A 21,042-nucleotide genomic window follows, 5' to 3' on the forward strand; every position below is an offset into this window, starting at 1 on the left:
AGAGCACACAAGGCAAAGCAAATAGGTCACTTACCATTTCTAGGGTACGAGTATTTAATAAAACAATAGGAAATTCAATTATTTCGTGTGTAAATTCAGGCCGATTGTCCTCTTCACAGGTTGCTTCAAAGTCAATAACACAGATGTAATCATAGTAACTGTCTCCATTAGTGGGCTCCTTCTGCATCAGCTTCTGCTTCTTATAGTAGTTCTTCAACCTCTTTTTCAGTACATCTTTCACTCCCCTGTAAAGGAATGAGACAAGGTATTAGAACTCACATTCCAATCCAATTCTGGACATATTAACTACTTCATCACTCCAGAAATGAAGCCAAATCTACTTCTTCCGCTTATTCAAAACAGAGTCATAAATGATGCACAAAGTCACTATGCAATCTAGTTTTATCTTCAAAACAGATAAATGATCCTAAAGTAGAATGATTTACTTTTCAGTATTTTGAAAAACCTTAATGCTGTGATCCTGTACCCTTGAAGTCAGTGGCAATTTGGATAATGACAGGTTTCAGAGTAGCAGCCATGTTAGTCTGTATCTGCAAAAAGAACAGGAGAACTTGTGGCACCTTAGAGACTAACAAATTTATTTGAGTATAAGTTTTATGGGCTACAGCCCACTTCATTGGATGCATAGAATGGAACATATAGTAAGAAGATATATATATATAGATATATATATATATAGATATAGATATAGATATACACATACAGATAAGTTGGAAGTTACCATACAAACTGTGAGAGGCTAATTAGTTAAGATGAGCTATTATCAGCAGGAGAAAAAAACTTGTAGTGATAATCAAGATGGCCCATTTAGACAGTTGACAAGACGGTGTGAGGATACTTAACTTAGGGAAATAGATTCAATATGTGTAATGACCCAGCCACTCCCAGTCTCTATTCAAACCTAAGTTAATGGTATCTAGTTTGCATATTAATTCAAGCTCAGCAGTTTCTCCTTGGAGTCTGTTTTTGAAGCTTTTCTGTTGCTAATAGCTCATCTTAACTAATTGAAGGAGGTTGTTCAGACCCTAGACAAAAACTTCAAAATTGTTGTTTGGGTGCAGCCATTTGAGATGTCAAGAGTTGGGATTGAGGTGCTCTCTGTCGCTGCAAACGTTATCATCTTTGGTTCTCGTACTGCCTCTGTTGCTGTCGATTGGATGAGGAATCTCTGTTCCTCTGATAAGGCTGGTATCGTCTTCTCTTTGCAGGTGGAGTGTAGATCCCCAAAGTGTGAAGAGCGGCTCTAGAATCCTTCATCAAGTGGAGCACCTCATCCGTCCTGGTTTAAAATAGTTTCTCTCGGTCGAAAAGTAGGTCTTTGGCTTTGGTTTGGAGTTCTTCAGGTACGCCAAAGGATTGTAACCAGGGTGCTCGCTGCATAACCATGGCTGTGGCCAAGGTTATAGCTGTCGTATCTGCTACGTCCCAGGACACTTGGAGGGCTGTTCAAGCAACAAGTTGGCTCTCATTTAGAATAGCCTTAAAATGTGCTTGTTTTTCTTCTGGAAGCTCCTCAGTGAAAGAGCTCATCATATTTATCATAACCATATTTAGCTAATAAAACAGAATAGTTGGTGACTCTGAATTGTAAAAACAACAAGGAGTCCTTGTGGCACCTTAGAGACTAACAAATTTATTTGCTTACTGTATTTTTCACTCCATGCATCTGATGAAGTGGGTTTTAGCCCACGAAAGCTTATGCTCAAATAAATGTGTTAGTCTCTAAGGTGCCACAAGGTGACTCCTCGTTGTTTTTGCTGATACCGACTAACACGGCTACCGCTCTGAAATCTAAATTGTAGCATCACCAAAGAGTAAACTTTTTGTCCGAAGAGGTTGATCCTTGTGTGTTCCTTGTCCTGTGGGGTCGATCTAAACCTGTGATCAGCAACCAGTCGATCGCACTCGACTGGTAGATCTTAGAGGATCTCCCAGGTGATCGTGATCTCCGGCAGTGTATTGTGGCTGCTGCTAAGGCAGACTCCCTGCCTAACCCGGCCCCACACTGCTCCCAAAAGTGGCCAGCACCACCCCGCGGCTGGGGGTCTCCCTCCATACGCTGCTCCTGCCTGCAAGCACCGCCCCCGCAGTTCCCATTGACTGGGAGAGCTGCAGGGGCAGTGCTTGCAGAGAGGGGCAGTGCACGGAGCCACGTCCCTCAGGTGCGCGTTGGCCCCTTCCAGGAGCGGTGTGGGGCCAGGGTAAGCAGGGAGCCTGCCTTGGCCTCGCTGCGCCCGCCACTGACCAGGAGCCACCAGAGGTAAGTGCTGCCTGGCAGGAGGCCGCACCCCAACCTTCATCCCTGAGCCCTCTCCCGGAGCCAGCACCCCCATGCCCCCATTTGCACCCTGAACTCCCTCCTGCACCCCAAGCCCCACCCCTGAAACCCCTCCCAGAGCCAGCACCCTGCCCCCCACCCCTCTCCCAGAGCCAGCACTCCATGCCCTCTCCTACACCCCAACACCCTGCCCCAGCCCTGACCCTCCTCCCAGAGCCAGCACCCAGTACCCGCTCCTGCACCCTAACACTGTGCCCCAGCCCAGAGCCCCCTCCTGCACCCAAACTCCCTCCTACAGCCGCACCCCTCACCCCCTCCTGCACCCCAGCCCCCTGCCCCAGGCTCAGCCCAGAGCCCCCTCCCTCGGCCCCAGCCAAGAGGCCGCACCTGCTCCCGAACCCCAACGTCCTGCTCCAGCCTGGTGAAAGTGAGTGAGGGTGGGGGAGAGTGAGTGACCGAAGTGGGGTCGGGGGAGAGATGGAGGGTGCTTCCCCTTTGGGGAAGGAGCGGGTTAGATCTTGGGTTGCCCTTAGATTCAAAAAGTGATCTTGTGCATAAAAAGGTTCGAGACCACTGACCTAAACTTTTGTTGTTTGCTGCGTTGATTAGCAGCGTCGACCACAAAGGAATTCGGAGGCCAGTCGGAGAAGAGGAAGTCTACCCCTCTGGCGGGGATGTAGTACAGGGAATCTCAGACTTACAACACAATTTGTTCCTCAGAATTGCGTTGTAAGTTGAAACGTAAGTCGAAACCGCTTTTCCCACAGGAATCAAGAGTTTTAAAAGGGGGATTGGTTCCTGAACCAAGGCTTGATGCACTATTTTCAACACAATAACCCAAATATGTGTACTAAATGAATTACAGATGACTAATCACATATGCTTTGACTTTCCAGAACTTTTTGAAGGGCTCTTGGCTGGGGGCTTCTCTGAAGCCTGGGCTGCAGGTTTCTCTGGAGTCTTCTTGCAGTATTAAAGTGTCCAAGGAAATTTGGACATATGTTCTCCTCTTCTCCTTGTAAATTTCTCTGTAGTAGCTGTATGTGTTGGATATGCTCCTATTCACAGATGCAATGCGTTCAATGTTGGGAGACAGGCTGGGCAGACCGCCAGGGAGGCAGGCAACAAGGCAGGCAGCTGCTCAGAATGCCAGCAACATACTATGCAGAACTGGGCTTGCTTTTTACCGAGTTGCTTGTAAATAACTTTGTGGTCGTGTTATAATGAATGGAGCTGGAACGGGGTCCCTTGCAGTCTCTTGTCTGATTGGCTTCCACGGCCAGGGTAACTTGTTGCCAGATAGCCTTGCCGCTTGTTTTTGATTGGCTGAGCCTGGGGATGGGAGCCAATCAGAAAGCTTGAACAGTAAAATCAGTGATTGGCTGAGGCTCAGCATGAGACGTGTGCTGTTCTCCCTGCCCGTTGTAGACGAAACAAGTGTTCTGGGTGATTAGGTGGTCTGTAGTAGATCCCTACTGGGACATCACCCTTGTTTTTTTACCCCTTTTATCCTTACAGAGAGACATTCAACAAGTCTGTCTCCTATTTCCATCTTAACCTCAGTCTAAGTATATACATTTTTAATATATAAGGCAACACCTCCTCCCTTTTTTCCCCTGCCTGTCCTTTCTAAGCAAACTGTACTCTTCTATACCAATATTCCATGCATACCATACTATACCAATACCATGCATATTATCCCACCAGGTCTCTGTGATGCCAACTATGTCATAGTTGTGCTTATTTACTAACATTTTGAGTTCTTCCTGCTTATTTCCCATACTTCTAGCATTAGTATATAGACATCTAAAATACTGATTTGATTTCCCCCCTCCCGCCCCATTCTATCTTGTCTTTCCTTTATCTCTGCTATAACAGCCCATGCTCCCCCCCAAATTCCAAACCTTCTCCTAGGTTTCCATGTTCTTGACTTACCTGTGGGCTTTGGTCACCTGCCCCCTTCTAACCTAGTTTAAAGCCCACCTCACTAGGTTAGCCAGTCTTTTTACTTTAGACTCATATGTCCTTTTCTTTATACCAAAGACCTTATTGATTTTTAAAGTTGTATATATTCTTCTGTTTATTGTTCTGTGTATTTCCCTGGTCATCCACACTGAGGGGGTAAGGGAAGCCACTGTCACTGACAAATACCTCTAGAGTATTTCTCAAAATTAAAAAACAAAACATTTGTTTTGTTTCCCGAAACTTAATTTTGATTATTTCCAATATACCTCTTCAGGTGTCCTTTCTGCTCAGTTCAACTATTCTTTGTGTTTAGTATGCAGTTGTGGGTGGGTTTTTTTTTGTTTGTCTGTTTGGTTTTTGGGGGGGGGAGCGTTAATAAAATGTTCCTTGAAGTTTAACATTGTCTTCCCTTTTGGTAAGACTCCCTACTCCTAACTTTACAACTTTTTCCCCTTTTAACATTTCAGTTATTTTGTCCATGTTACTTAAAAGTTAATGTTACTTGGTCAGGTGGCGTATATAACCATTACATAGTCAACAATTCAAAACTGTATGCAAAGCATATACATTATAATTAAATACCATATAAAAATTTCTAAGGGTTAGAAATGTAGCAAGACTCAGGGTTGGTCTACACCTAAAACTGAGGCCAATCTAGCTATGCCACTCAGGAGTGTGAAAAATGCACACCCCTGAAACACATAGTTAAGCCAATCTAACCCCCAGTGTAAACACGTCTAGATTTCCACTGACCTATCACCTCTCAGAGAGGTGGATTTATTACAGTGAGGAAAGAACCCCTTCCGTTGTTGTAGTAAGTATCTATACTACAGAGCTGGATCCACAGTAACATTTCTGGTGTCGTAGCCTAATGCTTTTCCAGATTACTGCAGCATAGCCTTCTTGGAGAGGGGCATGAAGGGAATATTTTCTCTTCAGATTCACTAAGTCTCCTTCCACTACCTGAACCACAACAGTATGTAGAGTCACCTGTGTTCCCACATTATTATACTGTTACGTATTTACTTCGCATTAGTCCTGCTCACACTGTAGAACCAACACAGCTATCAGAAAGAGCTGGTGTACCATCAACAGATTGTTCTGATTGTAGAATCTTTATTGGTGATGCATAAGCCAGAAAAAAACCCAGCTTGACTTTTAAATTCCACGTTAGTTTTGTAGAGCTGGCAGTTAGGAAAGAAATATAAAAGACTACAGTTGTGTGCTAGAAGTCACTGAGACCCAATGATACCCACTTTCAGAAAATCACTTTTCAGAGTAGTTACTTCAACACGGATCTTCAGAGTCAAAAATTTTGCAGTAAATTTAAAAGACCCCTGAAATTGAAAGTATATATTGGAAATGCTGACACACTCTGCTGCCAGTTATGTCAGATAATGCATAATTGGTTCCACATAAAACAGAGATTTAAAGATAATGTGCAAAAGAAAATAATTAGTCTTGTGCTTTCTTTTTTTTCTTTTTTTTTTTTTGATTGTTTTCAATTTTTTTTTTTTATTGTTTACAATGTTTTTCCTCCTGCTTTTTTCTTTTTAAGTTAGGAATTCAGATCTTATCTTAGCCGGAAGACTCTACAGTGTCTGGAGAACTAATGAAGTGATGAAATCACAAGAGTCAAGGGAGTTAAAGTTCACTATTTCAGAAGGAAAGGGATTTTTTTAGTCAGACTTTAAAATTTGATTTTTTTCATTAACACCTTTTAACGTGAATGACTAATTACTATTTGGATAATGGAATTTTTTTTTTTTTAAGATTCAGTATCTTCACCCCTTTAATTACAATGCTAGATCTCACAGTAAGTATCACTGAAATCACCTGGAGGTCCTCCAGCAAAATCAGGGAAGACAAACTTTACATTCCATGTATTTCAAAAAGTAGTAAGCAAGCAGAAAACAACCCTTTAAAAAAATCCTTTTAACCTTTTGTCATAAAGAAAAAAATTCAATTTTAAAAAAATTCCTTTACAAGTGATCTTTAAAATAGAAAAGCAATAAAATTAATAATACCGTCATTAACATTTTTCAGTTTTCCTGCCTTCCAAATTAAGCATACTTTATGTTTCGTACTTTTCAAGAGCCTCAAAGATCCTCTTTACGGAATGCAAATTAAAAAATAATATCCAGACAATATCTGTTGGCAGCAGCAGAATCAAGTAGGTGCAGTAGCACCATTAGGGAGAGAGAGGTAGGGGAACCAAGCCACAGTTGGTGTTATCCCTCGCAGTACTCCCAAACCCTGAACTGTGTAGGGGAGACCTCCTCATTCCAAGGCCCATGGGCCCTAACCATGTAAGACTGGGGAACAAAAACTGTTGAGGGAGGGCCACCCAGAAACACAGCCAACAGGAGCAGAGAAAAGCAGTAGCAGCTGGGACTTTTGGACAGTAATGATTTTTTCAGAGTCTGGTTGCATTTTTCACTTTTTACTCTAAACTTTCTTTCTCTTCAGCCTCATTCCACCGGTCTTCTGTGTTCCCCTATCACCGTCCCTTTTACACTTTGTTTAACTAATTCCCTTCCATCACAGCCTCATTTAAAAAAAACAAAACAAAAAAACAAACATCCCCCTCACCACCATACACACAGCACAGAACCAACAGGATGCCAGCAAAACATCACATTGTTCATTTGATTGTATGTTATATACCCTCCCTGCAACACTTTATCTTCTCTATTTAGATTATAATCTCTTCATGGCAGGGGCTGTTTCTTATTCTGTGTTTGTTCAATGCCTAGTACAATGGGGCCTTATTATGGTTGGGATCCCTAGGTAGTATTACAATATAAATAATAAGTACATTTTAAATTAGTTTTCTAAACGCTGAATGTTTTGAAAGATTATTTTAGAATCCTTAAAATTACTACAGCTCTTTTTCTTTGAAAAGATGACAGAAAATATATCTTAAGAACCTTATAATTTACATGATCTTTCTACCTAATTTATGAACAAACATCACTGATTAGGACAGCACTAAAAGAAAAGAAGTACTTGTGGCACCTTAGAGACTAACAAATTTATTAGAGCATAAGCTTTCGTGAGCTACAGCTCCGATGAAGTGAGCTGTAGCTCACGAAAGCTTATGCGCTAATAAATTTGTTAGTCTCTAAGGTGCCACAAGCACTCCTTTTCTTTTTGCGAATACAGACTAACACGGCTGCTACTCTGAAATAGGACAGCACTGTTATGGGAACAAGGGTTATTCAGCAAAATGTGCTATACCTGCCGGATTTACACAACTATGTGTAGGTTTCACCAAGAGTCTCTTTTTTAAAAAAATGCTGTCTGATAATAGAGGCTACATTTACCACTTAGATACTATGGAGATGGGATTATAGAAAACCTTAAGATAAATATTTTTAAAATTAATATTCAGATTACAGAAGACTTTCACTACTTCACTACAGCAATTTTACAAATGGAACCAAGAAAATGCCATGGCAGTCCTTCTCAGAAATGATTAACAGGCTTATAACTAAATCTTACCTGGTTTCAAGTTTGAATTCTGCAAGTTTAGCTCTGAGCTCATCTCTACTCATTCTATTAATGTAACCATTGGTCACAGCAATTTCTTTGTATACTGGGTCACTGTAATCACTTGAACTGGAAGTGCAATGTTGTCCATTATTTTCTTCGCCATCAAGTCTACAACGCTGCTTGCCCTAGAAGAAAAAGTCTGCAATTAGTTTAAAAAAGCTAAAATGGAAGTTAAGTAATTACAACTGTCACATACCTCCATCACCAAAACTCAATGTAGCCTCATGCAATTTTCCTCATGGATAGTATGTATTGGTTTATATAGCTAAAAATACATCAATATGCCAACTACTGTATCAGTTTTGAAAGGCCATCCTGTCTCCTTTCCATCATATATCTTTGCAATATATAGATGGTAGAAAAAAGAAGAGACTAGGATTTAAAATTGTTTTTTGGTATGACATAGGGATATTAAATGTTAAATATTAAATGTTAAACGGTAAGCATTAGACTTACCATTAACCCACCCTAACCGTTAATCCCCAGCCCCAGACCGATTGGAGCAGCCCCAGCCTCAGGTGGGTGGGCAGGCCAAAGCAGTCCCAGGACCTCTCCCTTTAATCGATTAACCAGTTCAACGATATAATTTTAATCCTTTAAACAGTTAACTTTTTTAACAATATTTACATCCCTAGTATGACATACCTATGGGGAAAGAAAGTGGGAGCAGACATTTGTCACACTTAAGCATAATGAAAGTGCCACTCCTAGAAACGTGAGCTGTCAAAGGCTTAGCTGCATAAGGGAAAATATAAGAGTTTCTATACCAATTTTGACCAAGATTTGTTGGCAAATGTGTAATAGTATATAAAGTCAATATGACAACTAAGTTTTATAATCATTCTGTTCAGGAAAGGAGCTGCAAAATCACATTTAATTCTACCACAACTCACTTTAAATCACTGTATCTAGGTGGTCATCTATATTAAAGGCTATTTCACCCCAGAAACTATTCTGCATTTTTGTACACATGATGCATTGTAACTTTTTCTGAAGTTTTCTCTGATTGTCGAGTTTGAAAGAATCTACAAGCTACCATCGCTCCTCATTTCTACAGATGGTTCTTCCAGCTCAAGCACATGGACAGAGTAATATTTAAGCTTGACATCCTATTTTCTATGCCTTTCTAGAGAGGATATTAGTCATCAGAGCTGTCAGACAGGTCAGCATCTTGCATTGGCACTTAATTCATGTTACTAAGTGTTTTGATTCCCCCTGCAGGTGAAGTGTACACCCTTGGTGCATTTGCTCAGATCACATTTTTCTTTGAGGCTTTACAGAGTTTTGATGTGAAGGATGCGTCCTTCCATATTATAATTCACCCAGCTCATCAGAAATACATCACATTGTGCAAGAGACTAACACCAACAGCAATGGATTCTGCCATTTGAACTCACCGCACCCCAAAAATGTTCACAAAGTTTCTGGCAGCAGTGTCAGCCCACTCGAGAAGACCTGATATTTATGTGTGCATATCTATATTTCACTGATGGGTTAATCAGAGATTATTTATCCCAAAAGATGAAATATGCTTTCAGGGCAGCATCAGGACTTTCCCATCATTGGGCATAAGACAAACTTGAAAAGTTCACTTTCATCACTGTGTAAGCAGTGGAGTTTATGGAGCAATCCTGGATTACAAATCTTCTAAAGCTATCTCCCAAAGGGCAGATTCCAGACCATGCTCAAAACTATCCTTGAGTTTCAGGTAAAACCATGAGACAACTCTCTGATTTTACTTTGGACTGTTAGCATTCATGCACATAACGTTACTGCTCTAGTAAAAAATGGCTAAGATCACTGCAAACTTGCCAAGAACAGTTCATCAGCCCCAACTCAATTGCATGGATCTCCATACACCCTGCAGCTGTGCTCTCCTATTGAGAAACATTGTCTAAACCAGAACATGTTTTCAAAGGCATCCACTTCACTCCAACTCCATCATCTCCTCTGGATAACAGACACTTCAGGAATAGGCTGGGGAATTCACCTAGGTCAGTTAACAACTCAAATCCCTGGGACAGTATGGATAGCACTCAAGAAATACACAATAAAAACATTATAAAAATAACAATCACTGACTGATTTCTTTATGTAAAATATTGAAATTGTTTCTAAATAGTTAGGTGACTGCTCTTCAATGAAACCTAGTGGCCTGCCAAGTACTGGGGTTAACAGGGAAGACATTTTAAACAACACAGAACCAAAGTCTGAATACATTTTAGAAAAGGTAAATCAATCGTATAGAAATGAAAGCATAAAATGTTTTAGCTGAAAGAATGTGCCAGGCTTAGGGACTGTTGAAAAAAACAAGGGGATTGGATAAAAAAATAAAATATTTACTGCAGAAGACTCAGCCCAAAACACATTAGAAACAACTCTATTGGATAAACTGCAGGATTTGGGACCACTGTTTTGGAACAATATCCATATTTTCTTGCTTTTTTTTTTTAAAAATATACATGCAGGTCTCTGCCTTAGCAAAGACTGTCACTAATCACACAGCACTTACGTATAGAATTTTTTTTTTATTTAAATAAATTCTCGTCATCAACTTCCTTCAAAAAGCAAGACTAGCCTAATTTAACAAGTATCTGAGGGAATGGACGTTGGCCTATATAAAAAGAAAGACTAGTTACAATAATAAGTATTTTTAAGAGTTTTGAAAGGGATATAAAACATTGTGCTTCGGACTTACACTGATCTCCAACTCCTAGTAATCAGGAGGTGACTTCTCTGGGAGACAGATGTTCCAACTGAAGCATTTGATGGTGGGACATTGCCAGAAAAAGGATATTTCACTATTTAGACCACAGCCTGATTCAACATGGCAATTCCCAAGTTTCCTAACTGCAGTGACAAGAAACAATGGCTGTAAACTTAATATTTTGGCAAGCTATTCTGTCAGCATGAACTCATGGACAGCTAGTTGTCCTACTCCTCTCACCATGGTGTCACAGTCCAGGTGCAGAATGTGCCATCTGAGACACTTTTTCCAGTTCCCCAAGTACACCACTTAATCCAACCATTCTCCAATAGGTCTCTTGGGTTACACCTCCCATATTGCCCACTATGTCACATAGCAGGCAGCTAGACTTGGACCCTGACAAAAAGTTCTCCTTCAGGGGCCTGTAGTCAGTAACAATATGCAGTGACACAGGAGCATTTTCTCCAAAACAAAATATGATACATTTTGCTCAAACAGGACACAGATCTTAGAGAATGTTATTTTTAACCTACAATACCTACAAGGACATTGTATTATTTATGGCTTTCCCCATGAGCCCCTAGGTAGACATGATTTAGCCTCAGTGGCCCCTCTCCACTCCCTCTGTTAGTTACAGCTATGCTTGTCAGCTCACGGTCTGCTGACACTCCCTCCCACCCCCATCAACACCTTTTAACAGAGCAGCCCTCCCATCAGACTTAAGGCTGAGGGGTCCCTCTTTACAGCTATAAAGCTGGCTATTGTATATGAGATGTTCTTTGTCTTGGTTACTGTTTTATCCTTCTTATTTCTTTAACAACTCTTTTTGATATAATTTCACATTCATGGAGGATGATAATCCCAGGTACAATAAGGATCATACGTAATATGTGGGTTTCTGCAATACCCACTGCCTGCAAATCCAATCCCACACACACTTTTTAGTTTGGTAAAATGAAATCAGTAGGATTTTCTCATTATCTGGCTCCTACATGTGAGGGTCACAGCTTAGCTAGCAGACTGCCATTAAGCAGCCTATCTGGGGAGAGAAGTAGGTTTTCCTTCACACACTGGCTCTCCAAAATCCACAGATGACAAATCAAGCTGACTTCCTCATCCATGTCTCTATCCAGAGTCCCAAGCACTGACATCTCCCCCAAAGGTTGATCTTTTTTCAAAAGAAGTGTTAAATCCTGTCTTCACCAGTGTTTAAAAGCCAATAGTTGAAACAGTGATATTCAGACCCCAGTGGTTCAGGAGCCAAATTAACAATCAGCGTTACCCACAGTAGTGTGAATTCATTGTTTCATTTCCTATTTATATTATATATACTATTCTCACAGCAAAATGACCGACCAAGTATTATTATTTTATCAACTACAATTGGTTAACAAAATAGTAAAAGCATCCTAACTTAGACTGGTTAATAATTAAATCCCATTGTTTTAACATCATGTGCTGCAAAGAGCTGCAAGAGACACATTAAAGAGCCACTTGCAGTTCACAAGCCTCAGTCTGTGTATCACTGGGTTAAAACATGTGAGCAAATGAATTTTTAAAAGCCAGAGAAGTGGTTTAACACTGTAAAGGCATGGCTACACTTGCAGATGTAGAGCGAGTTGCGTTAAACCTGCCTTCGGAGAGCACAGTAGGGAAAGCGCTTAAGTCTGTCCACACTGACAGGAACAAGCACTCTGGCATGGCCACATTTGCAGCACTTGCAGCGGCACTGGGAGCAATGCATTATGGGCAGCTATCCCACAGAGCACCTCTTACCATTCTGGAGCTGTGGCTTCTGGGAAGGTGGCAGAGGGTGCAAGGCATTCTGGGTCCCGTCCCAATGCCCCGTGATGCATCGGTTCGCATCCCAGAAATCCCTGGCTTCCGTCCACATTTGGCGCCATCTTTCAACATTTTTTGTACTGCGTGCTCTGTCTTCCCGTTCAGTCTGCGGGAATGGAGCCCGAACTGCTGAGAAGTATGCTGACGAGTCTCGGCAGCACGTCACATTTGGCAGTCGAGTTATTCCTTATGATCCAAAGTGATCGTGAGGGCTCCGACGATATCGACTCAAGTAATGCATATGACATGAGTTTGCTTGTGGCATTCACGGACATGCTCTCCACCGTGGAACGCTGCTTTTGGGCTCAGGAAACAAGCACTGAGTGGTGGGATCACATAGTCATGCAAGTCTGGGATGACGAGCAGTGGCTGCAGAACTTTCGGATGAGAAAAGCCACTTTCATGGGACTATGTGAGGAGCTCGCCCCAACCCTGCGGCGCAAGGACATGAGATTGAGAGCTGCTCTGACGGTGGAGAAGCGGGTGGCTATTGCAATCTGAAAGCTGGCAACTCCAGACAGCTACCGATCGGTTGCTAACCAGTTTGGAGTGGGGAAGTCGACTGTCGGAATCGTCTTGATGCAAGTTTGCAGGAACATTAATTGCATCCAGCTCAGAAGAACCGTGACTCCGGGTAACATGCATGACACTGGGGATGGCTTTGCACAAATGTGTTTCCCTATCACGGAGGGGCGATAGATGGCATATATATTCCAATTCTGGAACCAGCCCACCTAGCCTCCGAGAACGTTAATCAGAAGGGGTATTTCTCTATGGTTCTCCAGGCGGTTGTGGATCATCGTGGGCATTTCATGGAAATTAACGCAGGCTGGCCGGGAAAGGTGCATGACGCACACATCTTTTGGAACTTTGCCTCTTCAGAAAGCTACAAGCTGGGACTTTTTTCCCAAATCACCGTAGGGGAAGTCGAAATGCCCATTGTGATCCTTGGAGACCCCGCTTATCCTTTAATGCCGGGGCTCTTGAAACCCTACACAGGGAGCCTTGACAGCAGCAAGAAGCAGTTCAACAACAGGCTGAGCCGGTGCAGAATGACTGTGGAGTGTGCTTTTGGCCATTTAAAGGCCCGCTGGTGCTCTCTGTATGGGAAGCTGGACCTGGCCGATGACAGCATCCCTGCGGTTATATGCACGTGCTGTACCCTCCATAACATTTGTGACGGGAAGAGTGAACGATTCACTCAGGCATGGAACTCGGAAGTTCAACACCCAGAGGCTGAATTTGAACAGCCAGAGAGCAGGGCTATTAGAGGGGTCTAGCGTGGAGCTGCAAGGATTAAGGATGCCTTGAGGGAGCAATTTAAGGCTGAAAGCCACCAGTAATGTCTGGTGCCCTGCACAGGAGTGAAGTGCAGTGATTCCAACGTTAGTAGGAATCTTTGCTTGCTATACTGACTTGCAGTGCCTGTTTCTTTCCTGGGCTAAGGTATTTTTTACTTTATGCAATAATAAAGAATGTTTTCAAAGCCAAAACATCCATTTATTGAAAAGAAAATTCATTTATTGAAAAGAAACACAACTGCTTGGGAAACAGAAAGGGTAAGGAGGTGGGGTGGGGAATGGTACAATCAGAGATTTGCGTATGTCCCGTTATCATACTCAGCCTTCCTGTCTGGAGTACTGTGCAATGTGTGCTACACTTCAGGATAGCTATACTGCATGGTGATGAGAGTTGAGTGCAGAGGACAGGGGTCGTAGTTTTCAGGGCTGGGTGGTGAAGCTACAGGTGTTAGAGGCAGCTGGTGGCGGTAAGAACCCGGATGTTGAGGAAAGTGGGTTGGAGGTAACATGGGGGAACAAGGGAAAGAGTTTTGGGACAAGGGCTGCAGGGGGGGGTCACGCACGGTAGTGCTCCGCCTGCATGGCTACGAGCACCTGGATCTAGTCCGCATGGCGCTCCATTATGCTTATCAGCTGATCTGTGCTTTGCTGCCGGAGCACCGCGCTTTTGCGCCGGCGCTCCTCATTCTGCTGACGGATCCTCCTTTCACTGTCCCACCACTCCTGCACTTTTTGATTTTCATTACTTGAATGCTGCATTACTTCATGCAACATGTCTTCCTTGCTTCTACATGGCCTCTTTCTGATTCTTTGGAGTCTTTCAGCCGGTGATAACAGGGACGGTTGAGATCTCAAGATTGCATCTGTAAAGGCAAAATGCAACACTTAACAGAGGCAGCATTGTTCACACCAGAGAGAGCAATGATTCTCCCATACTTAAGGGCAAGCACAGTCTACACAATGGCATGATTTGCCTGTCCCAAAGCGAGTGCACTTAATCCACAGGAGCCCCAAAATGGTGAGTAAGCACAGGGTCAAGCGGGACTGATTGTTTCACGGCTGTACTGTCCTCTGGGTTTCAGTGCCTTGGGGAGAGCCAAGAGCAGCAGGGGACCCCATACTGAACACTGTCCCCACATTTTCCACAGGAGTTCGTCCTGGAAGATATCTCGCTGCTGAGGGTGACCTGGGAAGCAAGGGAGGGTCTTCTACTGCAATGCAGATTCCGCTCTGGCCAATATGCAGCTTGTCTGTGTGCAGCAATGGTCCCCCCGCCCCTCACGGCACAGTGGCACGGACAAGTTAGCCTTACTGGGATGAGGACAACAGTGGTTCTCCTGAGAAACCTGTGCAAGCGCATTACCCAGCTTCTGCATGAGACCTTTGAAGAGAGACCACTGAGGCCGATTACCACGATGTAAGAGAGCACATCAACACCCTATTCCGCATCTAGGCATGCATGCATCCCTAACCCTCCTCGCCCCAAGAGCCTGCACCAAACAACTTCCTTCCCAAAATAAAAGCCGCTTACCGGGAACTTCCTCTGGTGTTTGTCCTTCCCCAAGCACTGGCTGCCACAACTGGCTACTTTCCTCCTGGCTTGAAAACAGCTCCTGGCTGCCTGCATCTAGCGATTCCATGGTGTCTTCCTCCGCCTCAGCACCCTCACTCCCGCTTTGCTGCTGCTCCTTCTCCTCATCCCGCATTGTTGAACTGGGCTCTGAAGTGTCCATGGTGGGTCCTCGGAGTGGAGGTGGGGTCGCCCACAAGTATCGCGTCCAGCTCTTTGTAGAAACGACAGGTCATGGGGGCAGCACCGGAGCGGCTGTTTGCCTCACGGGCTTTGTGGTAGGATTCCGCAGCTCCTTCACTTTAACCCTGCACTGCAGTGCATCCCGGTCATGGCCCCTTTTCATCATGTCCCTTGATATCTGCCCGAAAGTATCGTAATTCCTACGGCTGGAGCAGAGCTGGGACTGGACAGCTTCCTCCCCCCAAACACTGATGAGGTCCAGCACCTTGCCATTGCTCCATACTGGGGATCGCCTGGCGCTTGGAGGCATGGTCACCTGGAAAGATTCACTGACAGCATTCCACGCCTGGCTGAGCAAACAGGAAGAGGATTTTCAAAATTCCCAGAGAATTTAAAGAATTCTGACGGTTGGTCACTCGAGGGCAGAGCAGTCGAGTTCAAAGTGATGATCAGAGTGGCTAGAACAGGCATTGTGGGACACTTCTGGAGGCTGATCAGAGTGCAGTAACAGACCAGGATGTCCACACTGGCGCCGTGGCGCTCCAGTGGAGATGCACAAAATGTTATTCCACTCGCCGAGGTGGAGTTCCAGGAGCGGACCAGCCGCGGAGTCAGAGCACTCTATGTACCTTGCCAGCATGGATGGGTAGTGAGCTAGTGCGCCCAGGGCTCCTTTAACGCACTGTAACTCGCAAGTGTAGCCAAGCCCTAAGACTGTTTATTCAGAAATCTGAGTTTCTAGAGGTAATAGCGAGAGTTTTGTAAGGGTGTGTTTACATACAGAAGTTATACCAGTAAAAAGTATGGAATGACTTTAAAGCACTATAGTTACACTGGCGTAACTCCCTGAGAGGGACACACTTATTCTGGTCTAAGTGCCCTTTCCCAGGTTAACTTTGGAAGGGTATCAAGGCCTGGTCTACACTTAAAAAACTTAGGTTGACATAGGTACAGCACTCAGGGGTATGAAAAATCCACAGCCTCCTAAGCATCATAACTAACCTAACCTAAGCCCTGTGAAGACACAGCTCGGTCAATGGAAGAACACTTCTATTACCCAGCGACCACCGCCTGGGGAGGTGGTGTTTCTTCAGCGACAGAAAAGCCCCTTCCATTACTGGAGTCTGCATCCACACTACTGGCCTATGCACTGGAGCTACATCCCTGTAGTCTCGACTAAGCTCATTATCATAGTGGGCTGCTCCACAAAAACACAGCAAAAGCCTGGCGCTATCACTTAACTAGAATAATTCTTCAGGAGCAAAGACTGTTGATGGGAGCTCAGCCAAGGCTCTCCACATGCCTTTTGGGGTGTTCAGCACTGCCTCTCGGCCCTAACCACTCTTTGCCAGCCCAGCTCTGGGCTGAGAGCAGCACAGGTCTCCTTCGTGGCCTGGGCCGGGAGCAGCTGGTTGGAAGGTGGGGAAGACCACGGGCCTTTCCTCGATCAGATACACGCAGTGCATCATGGGAGGAGACCCTACGCCCCAGCAGGCACGCGGGCAGATCCACAACACGCACCCCGGGAGAGCAGAAAAGTATCCCGCCGCGCGCGCGCACGCGCACGCGCACACACACCCCCACAGCGTGACGCCACGGGGCACCCCGCGCGCGCACACACACACACACACACCCACGGCATGACGCCACGGGGCACCCCGCGCGCGCGCACACACCCACCCAGGGCGTGACGCCACGGGGCACCCACGCCGGGACGCGGGAAGCGAGCCGAGCCCACCCCACCCCTCGGAACGGGGGCTATGGCTGCTGCGGCCAGTCACAGCCGTTGTGGCGTCGCGTGACGGCGGTTAGGCCCGTTGCGTCGGGCGGTGGCGCGCGATACTGACCGGCGTGTGGCTGGGGAGCGCGGGCCGCTCTGCGCGCGCCAGCGCCTCATGGCGGGCTCCCTGCGGCCGGTTCTCCTTCTGCTCCTCCATCGGCCCGCCGCTCGCCAGGCCGCCCGCCGCGCTCGGCGCTGGGAAGAGGCGGAGCAACCGCTCCCACGGGGCACGCAGGGGACGTCGCCGCGCAGCCCCGCCTCTGCGGCCGGCCGGCCGGGGCTTCCCGGGCCTGCCCCCGGTGGCTGCGTGGGGGGGGCCCGCCGGCCCCTCGGGGAGCAGTGGGCGCTGGAGGCTCTGCCCCGTGGCCCTGTCACCTCTCTCCGGGGCTTGGCCTCAGCGGCGCCCCAAACTGGGAAGAGCCCCCGGCGGCGCGCAGCACATAAACTACACAGGAAAGGTCTCAGAGTAGCAGCCGTGCTGGTCTGTATCCGCAAAAAGAACAGGAGGACTTGTGGCACCTGAGAGACTAACACATTTATTAGAGCATCAGCTTTCGTGAGCTACAGCCCACTTCATCGGATGCATGCAGTGGAAAATACAGAGGGGAGATTTTATATTTATCTGAGTGTTAAATGAGCGTCGTTCAGGGATCCATGGGTGAGACTAACTCACTCCTGCAGACCTCAGCCTTACACGGGCTTCGGCTCTACTCGACTTCCAGTCCCACCATCTGAGTCCCAGCCCATTGGCGCCCCTGATACCTTGACATCAGTGGTCAGTGAGCCAGTAGCAGAGAGGGAGTTGCTCAAGTGGCAGAGAGCTTGCCTAGCATGAGAGCTAGTGTGATCATGCTCACCTTCTCCAGTGAAGAAGACAGCCTGCTTGCCTTCCGCTAGACAAACACAGACGATTGTGTCATACAAATGGCTGCCATAGGCACTATTCAAGAAAGGGCACTCAAGTAAGGGAAGAGTGGCAGAATCGGGCCCAATGCGTTTTGCTGTGGCTTACTAAGCACCTGATTATACCGCTAATTAATCTATGGCTTTGCCTTAGCTGGTTTTCCACTCCGAGTGCTCACTGCCCATAGCACCTGTGCCACACTACATAGCATTGATTACAATATTTTCCAAAGAGAGGCATAAATACCTTCCTCTGCCAAGACACAACATCTTACTCACCTTTAGCACGTTTTTCCTTTGTAGGATCTAGCTTGCTCCGTGCTGGCTCTGGCTCTCTGGCTACGCTGGCAGCACCCTTCAGAACAAGAAAAATGCATTTGGCAGAAGCAGAGCCGGGCAAATCATTTGTAACACGTAATTTGAGAAAGAATCTGATAATTTCCTCTTCTTTTAATTGTGCAGGGAGAAGAATTAGAAGGGAAAAACTCACATACTGAGTGATTTGAGGAAGAGAGGAATTGCCATATGGGATCAAAATAATAGTCCGTTTAGTCCAGCTAACAGTTGCTGATATCAGCTACTTCAGAGGAAGGTGCAAAAATCCTACAAACCAAAATGGACAATTATGGAATAATCAGTCAGTAAAGAAAGTAAGAAGTTGCTTCATCTCAGAGGCATGGACATTTATGCTCATGAAACATATTTCTCTTACATCATTTAACTGTGACTAATTCTTCGTTTGCTTTTTGTTTAAGAGTGGTTTACGAGCGAGTATTTGATACTCAAACCTTGAAGTTCCAAGTGTTATTGGACACATGGTACAGTATATTTCTGTTCCCTGATTGGATGAGCATAACTCATATGATCAGGTTTCTAGTGTGAACAGTTGCAATTAACATTCCTGCTAGGGTTTGCTAGAATATTTATAGAAAAAGCAAATGCAAAAGGTGAACATAAGAACAGCCATATTGGGTCAGACCAAAGGTCCATCCAGCCCAGTATCCTGTCTTCTGACAGTGGCCAATGTCAGGTGCCCCAGAGGGAATGAACAGAACAGGGAATCATCAAGTGATCCATCCCCGTCACTCATTCCCAGCTTCTGGCAAACAGAGTATAGGGACACCATCCCTGCCCATCCTGGCCATTGATAGACCTATCCTCCTTGCATTTATCTAGTTCTTTTTTGAACCCTGTTATAGTCTTGACCTTCACATCCTCTAGCAAAGAGTTCCACAGGATGACTGTGTGTTGTGTGAAGAAATAATTCCCTTTGTTTGTTTTAAATCTGCTGCCTATTAATGTCATTTGGTGACTCCTAATTCATGTGTTATGAGAAGGAGTAAATAACATTTGCTTATTTACTTTCTCCACACCAGTCACGGTTTTATAGACCTCTATCCTATCCCCTCGTAGTCGTCTCCTTTCCAAGCTGAAAAGTCCCAGTCTTATTACTCTCTCCTCATACGGAAGCCGTTCCATACCCCTCATCATTTTTGTTGCCCTTTTCTGAACCTTTTCCAATTCTAATATATCTTTTTTGAGATGAGACGACCACATCTGCACACAGTATTCAAGATATGGGTGACCATGGATTTATATAAAAAGAAAAGGAGTACTTGTGGCACCTTAGAGACTAACAAATTTATTAGAGCATAAGCTTTCGTGAGCTACAGCTCACTTCATCGGATGCATTTGGTGGAAAAAACAGAGGAGAGATTTATATACACACACACAGAGAACATGAAACAATGGGTTTATCATACACACTGTAAGGAGAGTGATCACTTAAGATAAGCCATCACCAACAGCAGGGGGGGGGAAGGAGGAAAACCTTTCATGGTGACAAGCAGGTAGGCTAATTCCAGCAGTTAACAAGAATATCAGAGGAACAGTGGGGGGTGGGGTGGGAGGGAGAAATACCATGGGGAAATAGTTTTACTTTGTGTAATGACTCATCCATTCCCAGTCTCTATTCAAGCCTAAGTTAATTGTATCCAGTTTGCAAATTAATTCCAATTCAGCAGTCTCTCGTTGGAGTCTGTTTTTGAAGCTTTTTTGTTGAAGTATAGCCACTCTTAGGTCTGTGATCGAGTGACCAGAGAGATTGAAGTGTTCTCCAACTGGTTTTTGAATGTTATAATTCTTGACGTCTGATTTGTGTCCATTCATTCTATTCAGGGGATACCATCATAGGGCCTAATCACATCAGCCACACCAGCAGAGGCTCGTTCACCTGTGCATCTACCAATGTGATATATGCCATCATGTGCCAGCAATGCCCCTCTGCCATGTACATTGGCCAAACTGGACAGTCTCTACGTAAAAGAATGAATGGACACAAATCAGACGTCAAGAATTATAACATTCAAAAACCAGTTGGAGAACACTTCAATCTCTCTGGTCACTCGATCACAGACCTAAGAGTGGCTATACTTCAACAAAAAAGCTTCAAAAACAGACTCCAACGAGAGACTGCTGAATTGGAATTAATTTGCAAACTGGATACAATTAACTTAGGCTTGAATAGAGACTGGGAATGGATGAGTCATTACACAAAGTAAAACTATTTCCCCATGGTATTTCTCCCTCCCACCCCACCCCCCACTGTTCCTCTGATATTCTTGTTAACTGCTGGAATTAGCCTACCTGCTTGTCACCATGAAAGGTTTTCCTCCTTCCCCCCCCCTGCTGTTGGTGATGGCTTATCTTAAGTGATCACTCTCCTTACAGTGTGTATGATAAACCCATTGTTTCATGTTCTCTGTGTGTGTGTATATAAATCTCTCCTCTGTTTTTTCCACCAAATGCATCCGATGAAGTGAGCTGTAGCTCACGAAAGCTTATGCTCTAATAAATTTGTTAGTCTCTAAGGTGCCACAAGTACTCCTTTTCTTTTTGCGAATACAGACTAACACGGCTGCTACTCTGAAACATGGA

General features: G+C 44.8%; 1 protein-coding gene across 2 annotated transcripts in view; it reads right to left on the bottom strand.

Annotated features, from left to right (window-relative positions):
• ERI1 (exoribonuclease 1) overlaps window positions 1–17,561 on the bottom strand; it is a 28,237-nt gene extending 10,676 nt beyond the window's left edge. Inside the window, exons 1-3 of one of the 2 annotated variants that reach the window (XM_038398229.2) lie at window positions 17,270–17,561; window positions 7,769–7,944; window positions 35–245 (exon numbers count right to left, since the gene is read on the bottom strand). In XM_038398229.2, the coding sequence (XP_038254157.1) occupies window positions 35–245; window positions 7,769–7,944; window positions 17,270–17,359 (477 nt within the window). In that variant the 5' untranslated portion in view covers window positions 17,360–17,561. Of the gene's footprint in view, window positions 1–34; window positions 246–7,768; window positions 7,945–9,216; window positions 9,528–17,269 lie in introns of those variants that run through there. The other variant, XM_043513835.1, reaches the window with a different exon arrangement.
• Window positions 17,562–21,042: the final 3,481 nt, after the last annotated feature.

The sequence above is a fragment of the Dermochelys coriacea genome, chromosome 4, assembly GCF_009764565.3.
Source record: "Dermochelys coriacea isolate rDerCor1 chromosome 4, rDerCor1.pri.v4, whole genome shotgun sequence".
NCBI classification, from domain to species: domain Eukaryota; kingdom Metazoa; phylum Chordata; order Testudines; family Dermochelyidae; genus Dermochelys; species Dermochelys coriacea.